Source organism: Manacus vitellinus, unplaced genomic scaffold, assembly GCF_001715985.3.
Source record: "Manacus vitellinus isolate BGI_N305 unplaced genomic scaffold, ASM171598v3 scaffold_30_pilon, whole genome shotgun sequence".
Classification (NCBI taxonomy): domain Eukaryota; kingdom Metazoa; phylum Chordata; class Aves; order Passeriformes; family Pipridae; genus Manacus; species Manacus vitellinus.
In genome coordinates, this window is record NW_021940291.1 from 6705102 (window position 1) to 6725489 (window position 20388).

Below are 20388 nucleotides of genomic sequence, written 5' to 3' on the forward strand. Positions count from 1 at the left end.
ATTCTTAGACTTGCAAAACAAATAGTGTGAAAAAGCTCACATTTTATAAATGTGGAGAGCATTAACATGAAAGTCAGAACAAAATGGGAGATTCTTTCTAGCTACATTTTAGTTATGTGCTTTATATTTCCTTTATATTAAAAAATTCCAGTATTGTCTTAAGAACAGTCATGTGTTTCCCCATGAAATGCAGCTTGACACCACAGTGTCTCCAGATGTAATTTATTGCACTTATCTAAACTTCTGGAGATGCAAAGCTGTGTTTACTCAGATGATCACAATAACTTGTCATTGATAGAAAACATCATGGAGACAGTATATTGGATTAATAACAGTAATAATGAAGTATCTGGCTATTTCCTACTCTTTAAGCAGAATTACTACTCCAGCTAAAAAGCATAAGATGGCTTTTATGACAATGTAAGGAAGTCTCCCTAAAAAATGAACTAAGGATTTGATCCCTCGCTTGTTTTCCCCACTGAGGACAAAGAGTTGACCCTTAATGTTCTGGCTATCATTTAGATAAGTTACTGGACTCTAAAAAAGCTTGTGATGCTCATGAGATCTTGGCTGGAAAGCTGGATAAAATAATGCTTAGCTTTTCATAATGTTTTGCTCACAACTTTCAAACCTGAAAAAAATTATCCAACGTGCTGGTGAAACGGCAACTATTTTACATTTTCAAACAGAGCCTGCTAAATAATTTCCAGGAAATTACCTATTAGCAGAGTGACAGGAATAATATTATCACCTCTAAGAATCCAAAGCTATAATCACTAAATATAGAGGACAAGAAGTGTCTTTTAATCTTGTTTCATTCAGACTGAAGATGAGGCTCTTTCAGAGGTAACATGAAATGCCTCAACCATCTCTCAGTGTAACAGAAACTTAAGGCCTTATGAAATAGTCCCAAAGCAGATCTATGAATTAGCAAAATGAACAGCATTAAGAAAAATTGAGATTGTCTTTGGATCAGATTTTGGACAATCAGTTTCAGTTAATGTGGCCTTAAAAACACTCTGAACAAGTCCTGACTTTATTACTTCCAAAGAAATACACAGTTTTGGGGTAAATATTTTCATTTGATAGCTCAGCACTATTGCTATTTAATCCTTCCACATGTTGGACTGTCCTCAGGTTTATATCTTTGCTCTTTATTTTTATCCTGAATCTTTTTAGATGCATCAAATTTCTTGTGCTTGCATTAGTTTGGAAAAAAAACATTTGGTGCCGGATTTCTTTTTCCTCATTTGTGTAGAGTTTTAAGCCTTTTCCTTAAAAAACCATTTCCTTTATTTTTCCTTAAATATCATAGAAATTGAGCTTAAAAAATCCCCCTTAGGCAAGGCAAATTTTCCCAATCCTTCAGTCACATTTATGACTCTTCTGTGGCCTTACTCTTTCTAATAACATTGACATAGAAATGTGTACCAGAAGTGAAAATGCCATTTCAACGCTTGCCACACATATACTAAAATAAAAAAGCAGGAATAAAGCATTCTGTCTCCTGTTTATACTCCCAAGGATTAAATTCACCCTTCTGGCCACAATATCTTGCAGAGGTCACATTCATTCAATCCATCACTGCTGAAGAGTTTTTACAGAAAGCCACTGAAACTCAAGGCAGTCCTCCAGCTATTATGTCCAAAATAGACTCAGTTCCACATGTGCATCTTTTCACTTGGTTGTAATAATACCTACAGCATCTTCTTGGCTCAGGTCATCAGGAAATTCAGGTAGTTCCATTATTGGTCTCTCTTAATCACCATTTATTACCTTTCTCCATGACTGCTTCAACTATTGTTGCAACTGAACAAAAAGACTTTTCCTCCCACCCCTCCAACAGTCAATTATAAGAATCAGTGTATAACAAACACTCCTTTCAGTTTTTATGATACTGCACCTTTTTCCTGCTCAGCTGCTTCACTAAGTTCAGGAAGTTTAAGTCCAACTAAATTTTGATTTCTCATCAAAATATGCTCCTGTTAAGAAAAATAGTAACATATCTAAGTAACTGAACTAGAAATCTCAGTTTAAATATCCCTTCCATGTGAACAGTGAATATAACATTTACTTTAGTTAATAAACATAATGCAGATTATCTATATTAACTTATAGTCAGGTGCTACATAACACAGATACACAGACATTCACACACACTTTAAATTATTACATATTTCACATTTCATGCAGGCATTATTTAGAAAAAATCCTGGTCATGCAAACAGAGATTTGCAAAATGTGCCTCTTACTCAAATAGAAATACAGAGTTTTGAAAAAGAGAGTTTTAGTAATTGGGAGTGAAAAAAAGCAATTTTGGACACAGCTCCATTAACTACTAAGCATCCCAGAAAACAGAGAAAATTCAGAAAATCATATATATGAGACTTGACCACTTTGACTTGATTAAGACCAGAGCTTGGGATTCTACAGCTGCAAGTTAATGCTTCACTGTCACTGTATTCTGCCCCTACTCCTTACAGATAGGGAAAAATGCTCTCCAGAATTAAATCTTGTTGTATTATTTCTCCTTTTATCATCTCTTTCATATTCTCACATATTTTTTAAAATTCACAAACACCTGCTTTTGTTTGTGAGTAGACAATTCCTACTGGAGGCAAAGTTCAAAGCTCACCTAACTGGAATTACATATCGTGTTGTATTAATTTTTTAATTCTGTTATTTGTGCTTAGCAACTTCTAAGCCATTCAGAACTAGAGAATCTTAGACTCATAGAATGGTTTGGTTTGGAAGGGATCTTAAAAATCATTGAGGTCAAAACCCTGACCAGGGACATCTTCCACTGGGCCAAGTTGCTCAAAGCCCCATCCAACCTGTTCTTGAGCACTTCCAGGAATGGGGCATCCTCAGCTTCTCTGGGCAACCTGTTCCAGTGCCTCACCACCCTCACAGTAAAGACTTTCTTCCAACATTATATTGCTCAAGTGTCTCTATAATCAAAACTTACAGTACATGTACAGTAAGACTATGTGTGTTATATAAACAGGAAAAGATGAGTAGCTGAGCTGCCATTCCCAATACAATGAAAATGAATTAACCAAAGGGCAGAATTTGAGGTCCTCACCTGTCAGCCCTTTGTTCAGCTTAAAATATTGACTACTGGGAATCAAAGAAAATATTCTTATTAAGCTGTTCAGGAAAGTACCTACTACTAGTTTTTTTTTTTCTTTCAAAGGATATTCCTGTAATAAAGACATGGTAGTTGCTTTCTTATGGTGGTTTATCATTTCATGACATTTCTGCCTTTTTTCTTAGGGTTTAATTCTTAACTTTTACTAATCATTTAGACAATTATTTAACAATTAGTTTACAGATACCACAGTGTCCAAGTCTATGCTTCTGAATTCTGACACATTTGCATCATGTTAGAATTAGGAACTGTGAGTCTGGACATTCTCTACCTGCCCTTGCCCTCAGAGACCCCCAGTTTTACAGCTCTGGACACTTTGAGACATTTTCTGAGAATGTTCAATAAGCAAACAATCATACCCAAACCATTTACTGTCCCCTCAGACCTGCAACTGTAATGTTATTGCAAAGGCTGGTATTCCTGAATGACAGGACTACTGCCTTCAGAAGGGAGAGTACCAACCAACACAGGACTCAAAGACACTCAGCTGGACAAAGTAAAAGTGAATTTTAAATCCTAATAAATTTTACAAATAATATATAATACACAAAGTCTTGTAAACCCTTATACAAGAGTACTGTAACTCCAAACTTCAGTAACAGATTTCTGTTTATACAGAGGTCTCAGCCCACTCATACAGAAATGAAACAATTAGTCACTATAATGTGAGAGCCTGTGGATCTGAGGACAATTCTGAAGGAGCAGAAAAAGCATATCACAGGGAAGCAAAGGAAGTAAAAAAGCATAAGTGACTCTTTTAAAGAGAACTTCAGGTCTAAAATTCTCTTCAGAAATAAAATTAGATCAATTTAGTCCCATGTATGTTTTACAAATAAAATGATTGTTAATTGGTTGCTTTCTCTTTATAGGTCATGTAAATGATGCAAAAAATGAGCTATACTGTGTTGTAGACTCACCTTTCTGTCAGACTGAAAGCAATTAGTACATTCTTTCAGTATGACAATGTGCCAGAGCACATACATGCATACTGAAGATACCACAGTACACTTGATGCATGTTGAAATAAAATAATTCCATGGAATTACTTACAGGTTACAATTTACTAAAGTTGCAAAGGAAAAACATGATACAATTCTGTGCTGATTTTGCTGAAACTGTTTCCCACTATATCACTATATGTGTCTTGCAATGATAAAAATAATGCTAAGCAAGTTGGAAGTTTAGCAAGATGTGAAAACAACTTTAAACCAGGATACAAGTGGTTAGGACTCACTTCTCTGAGCTTTGTCAGCTTCTGCATTCGAACTGGTTGAACTTGGATTTGAAGGTCTTTGAATGCTTTTAACGGATTGCTGGGTTTATTACCAGCAAAGCTTTTATCTTCCTCAGATGGTAATTTTGAAGGTGTTTTCTCTTTCTGCCCAGGCTCCAAGCTGTCCCACGACACAGCCCGTAGCAGAGGAGGACGCAGTCCACACAGTTTAAATTCTGGTTTACATGAAACTTTATGGTCCCTCATTTCTGGAACAGGCATTTTTAGCTTTGAGTCCATATTTCCTATCCCTGGTCCTGGTAGATGGGTTCTTAAAGGAACATCATTTTCTTTTCCTTTCTTGAGGAATGATTTTCCAAGTTCATTTTCACAAACATTCATGCAAGTATTAAGAGACATTCTGCCACCATCACCACCTGAAGGGGGGCATTTGGGTAAAGTATCCATATGTTTACGTGGATCAAAGTTTTCTTTTTGGTCAGATAGCTTCTCTTTGGAGTTTTCAAAACCAGCAGAACGAGGAACCAACCTTCCCTGAGAAATCTTTCTTTGATCATTCTGCCTTCGATCAATTAATCCTTTTGCAGCATTCTGAAAGTAGAGGGACACACATAAAACAAAGAAACAAATCCAGATTCCTCTGTTCTCCCGCCCAAGGACAGATTTTCACTGTAAAAAGCCATTTCCTTTTCAGTGACATTTACTTTTAAACATGTGTGGTGACAAAAGAAATAATTTTTAAAAGGCACTTAAAGAATACTGAATTGGGAATCTCCTCTCTGAACTTTTGAGTTAACCTCTCCCATTCCAGACTCCATTACAGCAATGCTCACACAGCCAAGTTCCTCATCATTTTAATGTAAGGTTTGTCTGAACACACACCTTTAACCCTGTATCTTACAGCACTGTTACTTTCCTTTGTCTCTTTTCTGTTAGTCCCTCACCTCCCAAGGGAACAAAACCCCATGGGCTTGTACAGTAACTTAAAGCACATATTGTAATTTCTCTCTTCTTTCTTTGTGTGCAGTACCACAGATGATAATTTGGTCGCAATCTCTACAGGAGAAGAATTTTTGCCTATGCCTTGGCTCCTTTGGTACAGAATCTGTATTTTGTCTAAGAGTACCTGTGTTAGCAATTTAAGGTCACCAACATACAATCTGACCATGGGCTCTGCCTTAGATATCTTGCTGCTCCTCTCCTTTATAGTTACTGCTCCAAAACTCTGCTGCCATAGTGGTTTTTGTAAGCATGGCCCATTCCACACACAGAGAAACCTCTTTAACCAATATCACCTAAAACAAATTAGGAAACATTCATATAAACTTCTCCACTGGTAGTTGTGTGGAGCAGTAACATCCCACCAGTGGTAAGGAACACAAGGTTCAGTAACCTCTTCCACTGAACCAAAGGGGTCTGGAAGAGGATGTCTGTCTGAAACACTGGCATACACCAAAGTGGCTATGGTAGATATTTTTGCTTTACTTCTAAAGTCATTTAGTGTATTGATTTTAACTGAGCTAGTGCAGGGTGCATTATAGGATGTAAAGATCAACTGCAGGCCCATTCTCCTCCACCACATTTGCAGGTGCTTCACAATTTCCTAGAGCAGAATAATTTTCTTTTCACTCACTGAACAGTTTTTCAGCGTTTTTAGTCACAGAAACAAGTTATATGTGTTAAGACACAACCAGCAGACTTTGTTCACCTCTTAACATGAAACACTTACCTCTGCAGTTTGCCTGTCATCCTCTTTCACAGTTCTGTTATTCTAGCAAAAAAAAGGGAAGAAAGAATTGCCTTACAGGGTTATCTTTCACATCTACGCTGCAAATGTTAGATTTATTTATTTATTTAGATGTCACATTTATTTATGAAATAAATTTAGGGATTAGTTTTTTTTGTAGATTAGGATTATATTGGATCTTCTTCTATTTTCTACACTTAACAGATCTTTATGATCTTTCAGCACTTGTTACCTCATGGATTTTTGTCTTCAGAGTAAACATTTATTAGTCCCTCGCTCTGCAGAAAAAACGTATCAATAATCCAATCTTGCTGTATATAAACCAGTATTCCAAACATCCCATTTCCCTGGGGACTAAAGGAGCAGTATATACTAATATAGTACTGTAAAAACCAGGTTACTGCCCAGACTATTCAGCTCTTACCTGCCCTGGAGATACTGACTCAGTACTAGTGGTTGTGCATGCATCAGACCCTGGAAAGATACACACATAATTAGGGCATATTCTGATATTCTGCTCAGTTTTTACCTCTATAGCATTAGCAACACATATGTGCACAGTTCTCCATAATATAGAAAGGAAAAAATTTAAATGTCAAAAAAACTAATTTAAAGGAAAAAAATATTCAAAAATATAGTAAGTGAAAGATCATTAAAGCTTCTCAAAACTCCATTATTGAATAGTTTTAAAAAGTAGAACATGTAACCTTGCAGCACCACAGGAATAAAAATATAATTAAATATATATATGTAAAACTGTATTTTATATACATTCATGGGCTTTATCATATTCGAGAGTAGAGACTTAAATCTACTCTTGACTTCTCCTCAACAAATATTAATTTTTTTTTTGGTGTGAGCTTTTATAAATTAAAGTTTGAACCTGAAAATGGTTGGACTTGTTGATCTTAGAGGTCTTTTCCACCCTTACCTATTCTATGATCATTTTACCTGGAAGAGTGAGAGAGTTGCTCCGAGATGCTACTGGTGAAACTTTAGGACTAAGAGTAGGGGAAACTGCTTCATTAGAAAAAAGACAAAAACAACAAAAAAAGGTAACTTTACTTTCTAGGTTTGTAGCTTCTGAATTTTTAAAATTCAGATAAGATTAAAGCATGAATATCATAGTCATCAGTCATATGTTTTTCCAGAATCTGACAAGTAATTTTAAGTAAGTTAGGAACTTTAAGTATGTTTTATTTTTTATACCTGCCAAAAACTAATACTATTTTGTTGATACAGAGAATCCTTGTTCTCCTCAGTTTTCTGATACTGTAAGCATTGCAGAGAAGTAGCATAAAGTAGGATTCAGGTGGAATTTAGGAAAAAAAGAAAATTTAATTCTAGTAAGTGTAGCTGTGGGGGTTTTTTTCCCTCCAGAAACTGTCAAGCCAATTTTAAGATGAAACTTTGTTTGAACTGGCTTTTCAAAGCTAAATGAAAGTCCTATTTCATGGTAAAATGGCACTTTGTTCCAGTTTTCAAACACTTCATATAAGGGGAAAAAAATAATTTCAATTGACATTCTAGAACAAAACATTTTATTCTGCTGTTTTCAAAGTATGATCTGGTTCATTTAGCTTAGTTTATGACTATGTTCAGAATAAGAGTCTGTAATTATGTCTGGGGTAATGTTTTATCAGCAGTATGAATCATTAAAATTTCATTTAATGTAGAATAGGAGCATTAGGAAGAAAATACCCACAAACAGTAATTTGTGACCATTTTTTAGATTTCAGTAGAAATACCTCATGCTTTCTTGTTACAGTATTTGCAGTGTGACATTCAGGCACTTAAAAACTTCACAACATTTTCCACTGACACATCTGAATACAGAGATCAGTCATTTCTGTTTTATATGGAATCATGAGAGGGGCAGAGGGATTCTGAGCATCAAATGAACAACGTGTATCTAAACAGTAGCAATGTGTGGATAACAGTAGTACTTGTTTGAAGTAGAATACACAATCCTCTTTTCAGGATCTGCACCTACCCGTGGGTGACTCTGGGAGGCTGCTCCTTGACTTTCTGCCTCTGCGCATCAGAAACCTCTCACTCACTTTCTTTGCCTCTTCTAGTAACTCAAGGTTCTTCTTCTTGTCTTCCTCTGATATTTTGACATCTGGTAGCTGATCATTTACCAGGTCGATCACGTGCCCGCTGTTGTCTGTGTAGAAAACATCAGAATTAGAGCTGTACCTCCAGTTTCCAGATATACTGTGGCATGTTGGAGTAACACCTAGAAATTTAGCTTGGAGCTTGCATTTAACAAACATTAATGTCTGCTCATTTCTAATGTTATATTCTCAAGTTTAGAGCAAGTCCTCCAAAACACAGATGACCCACTAAGATTAAATTCCTATGATGAAAGATGCTCTGATATGTGAAACTGCTTTTTTCAGCAGTGTCCCCAATACAGTTGCTCTAATTTCTAAATAAAAGTGGCATCTGATCCATCTCAACTAAGTCATGGCATTTCTGTTGTAGATTGAGTCTTTTCCTGGAATCTGTATGCTCAGTTTTTCAAGGCTAAGATCCCACAAATTCACCAGGCAAAGATTTATGCACACTAGTTTTAAGAAACAGGTGATTAAATGAAATAACCTATAACTAAAGTGCAGAGTTTGGAATTTTAAAGATTTTATTCTATGCAGACAGAAGAGCTTTCCCCACAAGTGCAGAAGCAACAGTAAAGCTGCACCTGGCAAAGCTGTAGGCAGGAGCTGAGTAGCTAAAGCCCAAGAATTATAAAGCTGTTTCAAAAAGCAAATCAATCTCTACCGTGTGGTGGACCTGCAAGAATTTTCCAAAGCAAAATTCCCAATAGAATACCCATTAGAGTACCCAAGGGTTAAAGAGGGTGTTGTAAGAGGTTGCTTTTCCTCATGCACATTTATGTTGATGTTAGGTAAGTGACCCGGGAGGGTGCATGGACCACAAACTGAAGGTCACTGCCTTACACTTAGGCCTTTAGGTTAATGCATTGCTTTCTAAACAATTTTAATTATTTGTAGAATGAACCCATTAATTCCTGGCTTCCAGATGGTTTGAAAACACGAAACTTTGAGCACCAATTTTTACAGTTCTCAATGATGAAGCAAAGAAGGCAGCCAGTTGTCGGAAAGGCAACTTTGTGAGTTGGTATAAATGGCTTTTACAAGCATCTAAAGAACAGCTTGGATGGGGGGGAGGAGGAAAGTCATCAGGTAATATAAGAAAAACATTTTAAAATTTGACAAGAGCCATTACAGAACCACCAGTTTTCAGAAAAGCTAAGGACACGAGTAAGCAACAAAAATTCAAGGGTTTTTGGTTTGTGGGTGTGGGGTTGTTTCTTTACTGGGTTTTGGTTGATTTTTTGGGGGTAAGGGAGTGGTGCTTTGGCTTTAATTTCCTTAAATTTACATAAATTTCAAGGCTGTCAAATATCATGCCCACAGAGTGAATATTCTTAAAACAACCTATTTTCAATGAAATATCTGTTTTGGTTTGAACCAAGATTTGTGTGTTAGAATTTTGAGAGATGGCCCTTCCATGACACTTTCCCTCTGCCAGCAAAAGAGAAGATTTGCAAGACATGGTAATTTCTACCTTCCTTGAGCAAGTAAGTTCAAAAGTAACAAAACCCATTACTACTGAATAGTAGTCTCTATTCAACAAGAATTTAAAGCACATACATCTTCAGCCTTCTAAAAATGTTAAGCTACTGCAGCAATCTAATAATACACACATTTCCCTGAGTCACTCTGCATGCAATTCACTTACAAAATTCAACATGCCAGCAGTATTCCCTGTGCATGCGAGGGACACATTACATAGGGTGCACAAGAAAAAACTGTAGTCAGAGCAGTCAGACTCTATAATTAGGTCTTTACTGCACGTCACATTTTCTGAGAAAACATCCCAGCTTAAATGAGTAATCTCTTCTTACCAACAGAAGTCAATGAACTTGTTGAATTCCTATTGGTACGGTTAGAATGTCTCCTATGAGGACTACGAGACCTAGAGAGAAGAATTTAAAAAAAAAGTCCTAATTACCTATAAAAATTTAACACTAAAAAGAAAGCACTTTGATTAAAAAAAAAAAGAAGACAAAAAGCATTTATTGTAGTTCCTCTCATCTCCAAACAACTGGAAAATGGAGGAGTTGCAGAATGAAGGAAAATTGTAGAAACTGCTCTCACAAAGGAGTTCTGAAATTTGGTAATAACCTCATACACTGTGAGTTTAGATTTCTCAGAAAAAGTCCTACATCTCTTTAGACCATCATCATGACTTAAAACTCATGCAAATGTGGTACATAGCGAAAAAAATTTAGTGTTTTTAAATTGTTACAGCTTCTTAAACTAAGTTTTAAGGCTGAAATAATTCCTTAGGCTCCCACACTGACATTCCCATAACGTCACATGCAAACCCGGTGAAAGTCTCAAATGACTACAGAAATTTAAATACTGATCTGGCAAATAATTTTAAAGGGATGCATTGCAGTTCTGTCTCTAAAATAATCTTGAAGTTTGGTGAAGTATAAGCAAATTATAGATTTATAATCAATACTTTCTGACTCATTTTTCCCCTGTATTTTAAGTCCAATAAATTAAAAATCCCAGGTCAGGAAGTATGCTTTATCAGAAGAGTGGAAATAACCTTAATTCAACTTAAAACTGAAGTTTTCCACTTCAAACAGAATTATTATTTCCATTTAATAGCTTACTTTCACATATGCTTCACCTCAAGGTGGTATTCTTGTCCCATCCATGTGAACGGGCCCAAATATCTGCTTCAAAACTCATTGTGTTAAATTATTAAATCTGTATTAAATCCGGATTCAAGACATTTAAGTTGTCCAACTCAATGAGTCAGGTTGGCAGGCTTAGTATTATATGCAAGTCTGGCCTTTTAGCATCAGTTATATTCCTGTTCCCCCACCCTGCATCCCAAACACCATCATCAAAATGCAAAGACAACATAAGCAAATCACAAATGGAGAAATATAACAATACTTTCATACAATATACATTTCAAAGCAGTATTTTAGAAACACAGCACCTGGAAGTACTGTACAATTTATGCATAGATGGGTAATGTATTATACAGTACCTGTTAACCAGATTTTTATCAATTTCTGAATCTGGTGTAGCAGCATTCTCTGGAAGAACAATAGAAGGTGTGCTGCATGTTGTCCCTTCAGCTCTAGTGTCCTGCATGGTTTGTGACAAATATAAAAATGTGGTTAAACAGAAATTCAAACCACAGTATGCTGATGCTCTATGTGAAAAATAATGTGCATTGCTCAATTTGGCTAGAAGAGAAAATGACTGAACTAAGAGAGAATTAGTTCTAATTAGATAAAACAAATGTGATTTACAGGCCTACACTTAAATTACTAAAAAGAGATGAAGAAGACTCGTAATATCTGTTTCTTTAAGAAGTTTTAGTGCATGCAAGCTAAATTCACTAAGCATGGAACTAATGAGAAAGCTTTAGAATGGCAGACACACTGATTTTTCACACAGCAAACCATTCTTCTACTGAAGCAAATGTACAACAGTATAGTGAATTTATGAGCTGAATGCAGGAGTGAAAAGCAGCTCTATCTAACAGGGCTAACTTGGGCACACAAACCCTCCAAATGGTACTAGTGTGTAATGAAAGCTTGAATAAATGCAGTATTAAGTGTAGATATGATACCCAAAACATCAGAAAATAATGTTATTTTGCTAAGAGTTGCACGTGGCTTTCCTTCACATTACTTGGAAAAATATTTTTTAAAAATATAATTGCAATATTTAATAAAATGATGATTTTTAAGCAATAAAAGAAATTGGCACGGAATATTAATTTATGCTCGCCTGCCTAAAAAATATGAGACCTTGCCCCAAGAACTTAATCCCACACCTGCACAGTGATGCCAATCACTTGAAGAGAAGGAATCAGTCTCCTGTGAGATATCACAAGTGGAGGTGCCTCAAGTTGGAATAAAGTCCTGTGGATTTCTCATATGTAGTAAAAAAATGATTATGTCTACCCCAAGCACTACATTGAGATTAAAACCAATAAGCAGCTGGAGAAGAAACTTCCCATCATAACCCTTCTCCCTCTCAAAGGTAATGAAATATGCCTTGATTTGAAAGCATGATTAAGGATTCTTGATTCTATTGTAAATAGCATTTTTTTTTCAACTAAACCAAAAACATGTCATGCAGCTCTACACTTCTATAGTCATAATTCTCCTATGAAGTTCCTTGGGAAGTTCACCTCGTCAATCACAGGAAAGCAAGATGGGAAACATGCCAAGAAAACACTAGGAAGATGTAAGTTTTAGAAAAATACCCTTGCAGGACTGTAAATGTTAGAATGCTAATGCATATGTGATTCAAGGGCACAACTGACACTCGATGACAACAGTTTGAAAGCAATATTTAGTCATATTCTTGAAACTGTTACTAAGTAATCATATCTTTTGTCAGTGACAAAACTTCAGGTGACTGCCCTGCCTGCAGGGCAAAGCAGCTGAATACACAGGCACATTGTTTATACACATCTCACGACTGCCAAAAAGCAAAAGCTTTTGAACAATGTAACATCAGCCTTGAAGTCACTCAAGTCCATTTTAGGACTCTAAAACCAGCTTAATAACAAAAAAAAAAAAAGAAGGATTAAAAGAAAAGAAAAAAAAGAAAAGAAAAAGAAAGAAGCTGCAGCCAAGGCTAGTTCGGGTCAGGTAGAAAATATTAATCTTGGTCAGCAGCTGTAGCAGTTCAACATCTACACAAGTGAAACCTCATGGCTTCTATTGTCCAAACCTACTGTACATTCTGCAGGAGAGGGGCAGGAAGAGGGAGGGAATGACTCTCTTTGCAGGGCCAGTTGGCTCGAACCAAAAGGAATCGTTGTACTCTGAAGAGCGCTCAGGCTGCTTTATGCAGGTCTTGGAAGAGAAGCTTTAACAGGAAGCTTAGTCTGTCTCACAAAGCCATACAATGTGCACAGAGATGACACAGAAGTTTTCCATCACCCTCCCATTGTGTGCCTTTAACTGTGCTCTCCTTGTTAGCTTCCAGACCAGTCTGCTCTTCAGCTATTCCCAACAGCTGCCTTGCCAGTGGCTGCCCTGCTACCCAAGTCTTTGCCTCCTTTTTGTCCCAAGCCCTCCCCCCACAAAAATGTAGGATAAAACTGACTCTATTGCTCAGGTGGGAACTGCTCCCTATGCTCCACATGCTCCACAGGGATGACCACGTGCCACCTAGTCTTGCAGGGAGGTGTGTGCAGGGCTGAGAGGGTGGCACACGCAGTTTGGTCCATAACAGAATATCCAAGAGGACCAGGATTCTGAGGGTGGAGATGGGACCTGCAGACATTCTGGCTGTTAAATTCTACCAGACCCTCACTAAGCATACAGAAAACGTGTTTCTGAAAGCTTTATAATCCAGCCAGATTTGGATGGATGTGAACATTAATGAGGGGGGAATACAAAACTACCCTCTGCTAAAAGGCCTACTATGCCAGAAGAGTCAGATGATAGAGCTTTACTGTATATCACCTGAAGTCTTTAAAGCACTCAGAAAAAAAAAGAAAATAGAAAATCCTCTGCCACCTGATCATATTTTTAGATATTAATTAAAAGTCTGGATGGAATTTCAGAAAAAATCTGGCCCAAAACAGAGGCTTATGTGAAAGACCTAAAAGTTATGTGTCTCAGAGAGCAGTCTTTGGAGTGAGATGGGATTTTAAATAAGCTTGATTTTAAATGTTTAAATGAGGTGCTCAGCTCGGAGTTTAGCAAATAAGGTAGTGTAGCTGTATCTAGTTGAAACAGGAGAACAAAGCAAACATGGGACACCACCCATCCGAACAAAACAGATGACATGCAGTGGTCTGATAAAAGTACAATACAAATTTAAATAAGGATAATGAGAGATAAAAGAAATGCAGGAGTTTGAATGATGGAATAATCAGTGTATGAAAAACATTATGAACACCTGAGACAGACTTTTCCTCAGCAGTCAGAAGAGCCAGTAAAATAGTGATCAGGATACATAGAGAGCAAGCTGGAAGTAGACACAGGGATTTTTGATTTAAAAAGAGGGAAAGATGACAGCTCACAACCAACCCAGAAAGCGTAGGGAGATTTATAGGCCACTATGAATTTTAACATAACTGGTAAGGACGTAATCTTCTTTGATGCAGTTATGCATTACATTTATAGAAATTACATTTTTAACAATAAAAACCTGAAATGAGTTTTTTAAAGTGTCAGTGAAAGCATATTACAATATTATATTACTCTATGTGAAATAAATCTAATTAAATTTAAATTTGGAAATGACTAAAAGTTACATCTGACCATGAAGTTCTATGATTTATGGTAGTGAAAATGATTTTGTATAAAGAAAATCTAAAATGTTCAATACTTACTGCAACAAGACAGCACACAAACTGAGGTTGAACTAAGGATTCAACTACATGCTCTTAGTTCAGATCAGAGGTTAAAGTTCTTTGAATTAGGCTCAGTGCCCTTACACCTGTGCTAATGGGAATTTCACATCCACCTCCCTTAGGAACACAGAGCTGAGGAATACTATAGTGATTTTTGTTTAGAATTAGTCAGAATGGTGAACACTGGCTGCTGCAAGAAATACTGAAATGGAAATCTGTATTTGTTTTCTCAAAATGAATTTGAGACATATAACCCAGGTCTTCCCATCATAAGAAAGGTATTTGGAGCTTGCAGGAAACCACGTGTGATGTAAGGTTCATTTGCTTTCTGTCAGAACTGTTTTGTGAATCTCTGTGCATTTGGTCATGCAGGGAAAAGGTGGGGAAGCACCTCCTGAAACAGAATGAGGAAATTGTTAAATACCAGACAGCACTTTGGAAAAGGTGATATTCCAGACTTGGAAAGTTTTGTTGAATGGCAGAAAACAAATCCACCAGTTGTTAGTTGTTTCTGATGCCCTCTCCTGGCTTGCAAGTCCTTCTCTCACAATAATAAACCATTTTACTTATAGTGACTTATAGTCACACTGCAGAATTTGGTCTGCAGCAAGACCCAAGAGTGACAACAGGTATGAAAAAGATCAAATCCTCACAAGGTTGGCCAGTGGCAAACCTTAACTTAAGAAGGCTTATGAGCAGTGTGTGGTTAAAATCCTTCCACTGCTACTTTGTGCCTAACAATAAACATGCACCTAAAATGAGGCATTTTGCACAATTAACTGATTAATGAACTATCACATTATCATAGTTCATTTAAGACCCATTTCTAAAAGGCCTGTAAAATGCATTTAAAAAATAACTTTTTTTATATTATGTGGTTGGAAATCTTCATTTCTCCCCTTTGACAAGCACACTTAAGACTGGAATCACTGATATCTGCTGGCTTTTCATAGTTTTTTCCTCTTTGGGTATGTTTTACCCAGCAAGTCTTTTGTACAAAAAGACTTTTCACATAGGTGAGTTAAAAATCCCAATAAAATCTTTTTGAGCTAATATATGTTCTCAGCTAATAGTCTGATGAACTTGCATCCACCTGGGGTGTTTATCTTAAACCAGGAAACTAACACTCAGCACAGTGTGCAGTTTAGATGGAATGCATGACAAATCAGTGTAGGGCTCACTGCTCACAATGTTTTCCAACAATGTTGGAGCAGCGGATGTTTTCATCTAAAGTGTAGAATGTAGTGTCCTCAAACCCAATGATGGTGATGCATTTTTAACTGAGGATGTGCCAGATTATAAATCCTCTCTTTCTTTACACCAGTTTGCATACAATTGGATGACTTGGATAAGTTGTGATTTTCTAATCAGTATAGGTTCTTTACCTCAGCTAAGATAATGATTAAAAAAAAGACACAAACAACCCCAGTTTATTAAAACATAAAGTTACTTTTTATCTTTGGTATAGATTATTGAAAAGGGAGAAGAGCCATCTCTTACTGATTTTTGTAATTTATCTGCAAACAAGACATGTAAAAACATATAGATGCCACAAATTAGAGAGGCCAAATGATGAATATGTCTGGGGAGCACCCACCTGCTCTCTGCATAGTTCCCATGTACGTTCAGCTACTGCTGAGAAAGACTACAAACCAAAACACCCTCATGAATTGCATAACATCTATATCTGTAAAAGCAACACTAGTTGTTCCAAGACTACTGTGAAGTACAAGCCTAAATTATTTTCTCAAAGGTTCCAGTTTTCTGTAATCACATCAGAAAGGACATCTTTGGACAGCTTTGGTATATGTCTGTCCGTTCTGAACCATTTATAATCCTCCAGATCAAAATGATAAACAACTGCCTGAGCCACTTGAGTTCTCATCCCTTAGGCTATAAAATATTTGAAGAACTCTAAGAATATCAACTGAAGGATCATTCACAGCTCCATCGACCAAGCAAAACACACTAATTCAGCGCAATGATTAGATTTTGTTTTATAAACTCCTAAATATACACAAAGTGCTTTCACCCTCGAGTTTCCAACAAGAGTCAGAAAACACCTTTGTAAGAGTGCTTACTTTGGCTGGAGGAGAACTGTTGTGCTGTGCCTCTTGTGCTCGTCCCTTGTCTTCAGGTGAGGTTGGCATGGTGGGCAGCGTGAAGCACGTGGAGCTGCACTGGGCACTAACAGGACCATGCACTGCTGGCAATGGTTGTTTCAAGTCAGCCTGAAGGCATAAGCTCTGAGAGGCCTTGTGATCTGCAGGCTGTGTTAGATGCCAAAAAGACAAACCAAATCTGTTTAAAACTCTGTGCTCTCACACTGAGATCACTTTACAATAACAAACAGCATTAAGGTTTAAAATTAAAAATGCTATCTTGTGTTTTATTAACTAAAGCTTTCAAGGTCAAGTATAACCTAGCAAATGCATTCAAAACAGACAACCTTCCATTCTTTTTGCTATTTCCACCTCTTCCCTCCATTTTACTGATTTTTATTTTGTCATTATGACTGTGACCTCTAAAAATCTTCTAAGAACTCAACAGCATCTTGGATATCACAGAATTACAGAATGGGTCAGTTTGGAAGCGACCACAGAGGGTCATCTGATCCAGCTTCCCCGCTCAAGCAGGGTCATCCTAGAGCACATGGCACAGGATTGCATCCAGATGGTTCTGGAATATCTCCAGTGAGGGAGATTCCACAACCTCTCTGGGCAACCTGTTCCAGCGCTCGGTCACCCTCACAGGAAAGAAGTTCTTACTCATGTTCAGGTGGAAATTCCTGTGCATCATTCTCTGCCTGTTGCCTCTTGTCCTATTGCTTGGCACCACCAAGCAGAGCCTGGCTCCATCCTCTTGACAACCCCCCTTCAGATATTTATACACATTGATGATGTTCCCTCTCGGTCATCTCTTCCATACTGTGCCTTTTAGCAACTAACAAAGTCTTCATGCTACAGAGAGTGATCTCAGAGGAGCAAAACTGGAACCCCAGATGGTGGCACTCTTCATCTGAGCAAGAGCAAGGCCTAGATCAGTTGTGCAAAGACTTGGTACCTCTGCACAAGACAACAGGAAAAAAAATTCTCTGCCTATTAACTGAGAAAATTCTTGTTCTTAGTGTCGAGGGGAGGTGTTGCATTCACAAGACAAGAGAGTCTGTACCGAGGTCTGAGGATGAGCAGCGTGAAGAACAAATCAGTCCTTACAGCAGCAGTGGGCGGATTGCAATACTTACTGCGACACCTGCCCGAGAGTTAGGGAACTGTCCTCACCAACACATCACTGACCTCGGCAACACATCACGGCGCTCCCCGGCGGCGCCTGCAGGGCATCAGACACCGCCTGGTGCACAGCTGCTGTCTGCACCGGGAACAGCTGCCTGCATCCCCTGCACAGCTCCTGTCTGCACCGGGAACAGCTGCCTGCATCCCCTGCACAGCTCCTGTCTGCACCGGGAACAGCTGACTGCATCCCCTGCACAGCTCCTGTCTGCACCGGGAACAGCTGACTGCATCCCCTGCACAGCTCCTGTCTGCACTGCATCCCCTACCACAGCTCCTGTCTGCACCGGGAACAGCTGCCTGCATCCCCCTGCACAGCTCCTGTCTGCACTGCATCCCCTACCACAGCTTCTGTCTGTACCAGGGCCAGCTGACTGCATCCCCCTTACAAATTCCCAGCTGAGCACAGCACAGAGCAACACACTCAGTACCACAGCAACTTCAGTAGTTTGCCCAGCAGATAAGTATACCCAGAAAGCACAAGTTCAACCTCCAAAAGCATGTTATCTTCTCCCAAACCAGAACTCCTGATGTCATCTCAATTCTTTTACTCTTCTGGAACTCAAGATAGATGGAATAAAGAGGTTGAGATGGGGAGATGATTTGAAGTTCAAGGCATTTAGCAGAATTCCAAGATTAACTTTCTACAGTTTTCCCTTCCATTTCAGGGGTGGGCAAAGAAATGTTTTCAGGAACATGTTGGTTTATTGAGACTGACAATCAAAATTGTCAAAATAAAGCTGTTGATCTTTTTAAAAAAATAGCAAAAAGAAAGAAGAGGCAGAACCATTCACAAGAATTAGTGAAGCAGTCTCAGTAGTGACAAGTTCCTCACCTCAGCTCTCACAGCAAAAAAATCTGTGTTGTAAAACCTGCAGGATGTGTGAAAACCTTGGACTGCAGAAGCAGATAAGACTGATGCTTTTATTATGTTTATTTCACCTTATGTTGGAAACTTAATTTTCTCTTTTACTAGAAGAGGAATACAAGGCCACCTCACATGACATTTCATGCAGAACTAACAGGTTATAATAATGATCCTACACAAGCATTAGTGTGTTCAGGGAAAATAATTATTTCATGGCAGTCCTTTGATAAAGACTGTGAAAAAGATGCAGCATATACATCATCATTACAAATGAGACTGTTTTTGAACAGTGAGCATGAAGATTTCTCAGAGCAGTAAATGCTTTAGGGACAGCATGTTTCAAGCTTTTGTAAACATTTTGAACCTCTTACAGGAGAATTCCTACCTCTACTGAAGTCAGTGGAAGTTCATGTTTATATCATGATTTTACCCATCTCTGACTTCAAATAAGAGTAGAGGAAGCTTTCTCTGAATAAAATGTTTTTAAAATGTTTATTATAGCAAAACATCTTTTAAGTCCCTAATATGATAGAAAACAGAAATTTATGATTACATAGATTTTAATAAACCCTCAGAGATTAGACAATTAGCAGTAGCATTAAACATCTCTGTGTTTCAACAATTAAGTATCAAACAACAGTCACAAACCAGGTGACTATGAACAACACATGAAGATGAGATGGAAGCAAGGTAACTAAAAAAAAAAAGTGGCACAGGCTTGCTTTTCCTTTGCAGCAAAATCCTGGCATCCTACACAATTTCTGAGTTTGCAAGAACTCAAATTCAAACAAAAACAAAAAAGAGAAGATACAAATTTGGCTGTTTATCTAATCCTTCTTCAGTGTTTGCCTTATGAATTTATACTGGTTCTGATAGATTCAACTCAACAGAATGCTGGGCCTGAAAAATCAGGAATGTTTTGAGTCATGGCCAAAGCATGTTTGCAGTCCTACATGGAATTGTATAAGCTATTGCATCAAAGTGGTTTATTCCAGGTCTTAGCTGAGTTCCTAGTGCATACTAAACTTAAAAGAAGTAATGTAAGTTATCTTGAAACAAGAAAGAGCTGTTAAGCACATCAAGTTTCAGTTCATTTTTTAGATTTAAAAAGCAAGAAAACTTTGAAAGCAGAAGACATAAATCAGCAGGCTTGTCTAAGAATAGAAAGGGACAAATCTCGAGCTGTGTTGTCTTAGAGATGCAGCACAGAAAGTACAGCCAAGGCAGAACGGAGGGGAGAAAGATGAATTTACTCCACCTTAACAACCCCCAGATTTGGAGTGGACTGAGCTCAGGCCGTCTCTGACACAGTTAGAACCTTACTCTGATTTCCTTACAGAGCTATCTTGCAAATAAGCTCCAAATCTTTGTGCTGATCAGTAGGAAAATTTCGTCCTCTGACTTTCCATTTTTTCCTAATATCTCTCCAGAAAACCCCAGTGTTGAGGACTATATTGGAGCAGTGAAAGCTTGCACATAATTATTCATATTCTTAGGCTTCTTAAAACAAACACCATCTTTGCACACCTTGACTGCACTGCTGCAGTCCTGTACACTGCCAAAGTGAGGACCATTACATATTGGTATTTCAACATAAAGATGTTGTTCAATTAATAAACTATATGATTTAGAGCTCCTGAATTATTAATTTTTCAATCT

The 20388-nt window shown here is 37.6% G+C and overlaps 1 protein-coding gene across 3 annotated transcripts in view; it reads right to left on the reverse strand.

Moving 5' to 3' along the window:
• MRVI1 (murine retrovirus integration site 1 homolog) overlaps positions 1-20388 on the reverse strand; it is a 103958-nt gene that overhangs the window by 17466 nt on the left and 66104 nt on the right. The window contains exons 7-15 of one of the 3 annotated variants that reach the window (XM_018076118.3): positions 16653-16841; positions 11230-11330; positions 10064-10134; positions 8126-8299; positions 7084-7152; positions 6557-6606; positions 6115-6156; positions 4386-4976; positions 1904-1982 (exon numbers count right to left, since the gene is read on the reverse strand). In XM_018076118.3, the coding sequence (XP_017931607.1) occupies positions 1904-1982; positions 4386-4976; positions 6115-6156; positions 6557-6606; positions 7084-7152; positions 8126-8299; positions 10064-10134; positions 11230-11330; positions 16653-16721 (1246 nt within the window). In that variant the 5' untranslated portion in view covers positions 16722-16841. The remainder of the gene's footprint in view (positions 1-1903; positions 1983-4385; positions 4977-6114; positions 6157-6556; positions 6607-7083; positions 7153-8125; positions 8300-10063; positions 10135-11229; positions 11331-16652; positions 16842-20388) is intronic. The other 2 variants (XM_018076119.3, XM_018076120.3) reach the window with 2 other exon arrangements.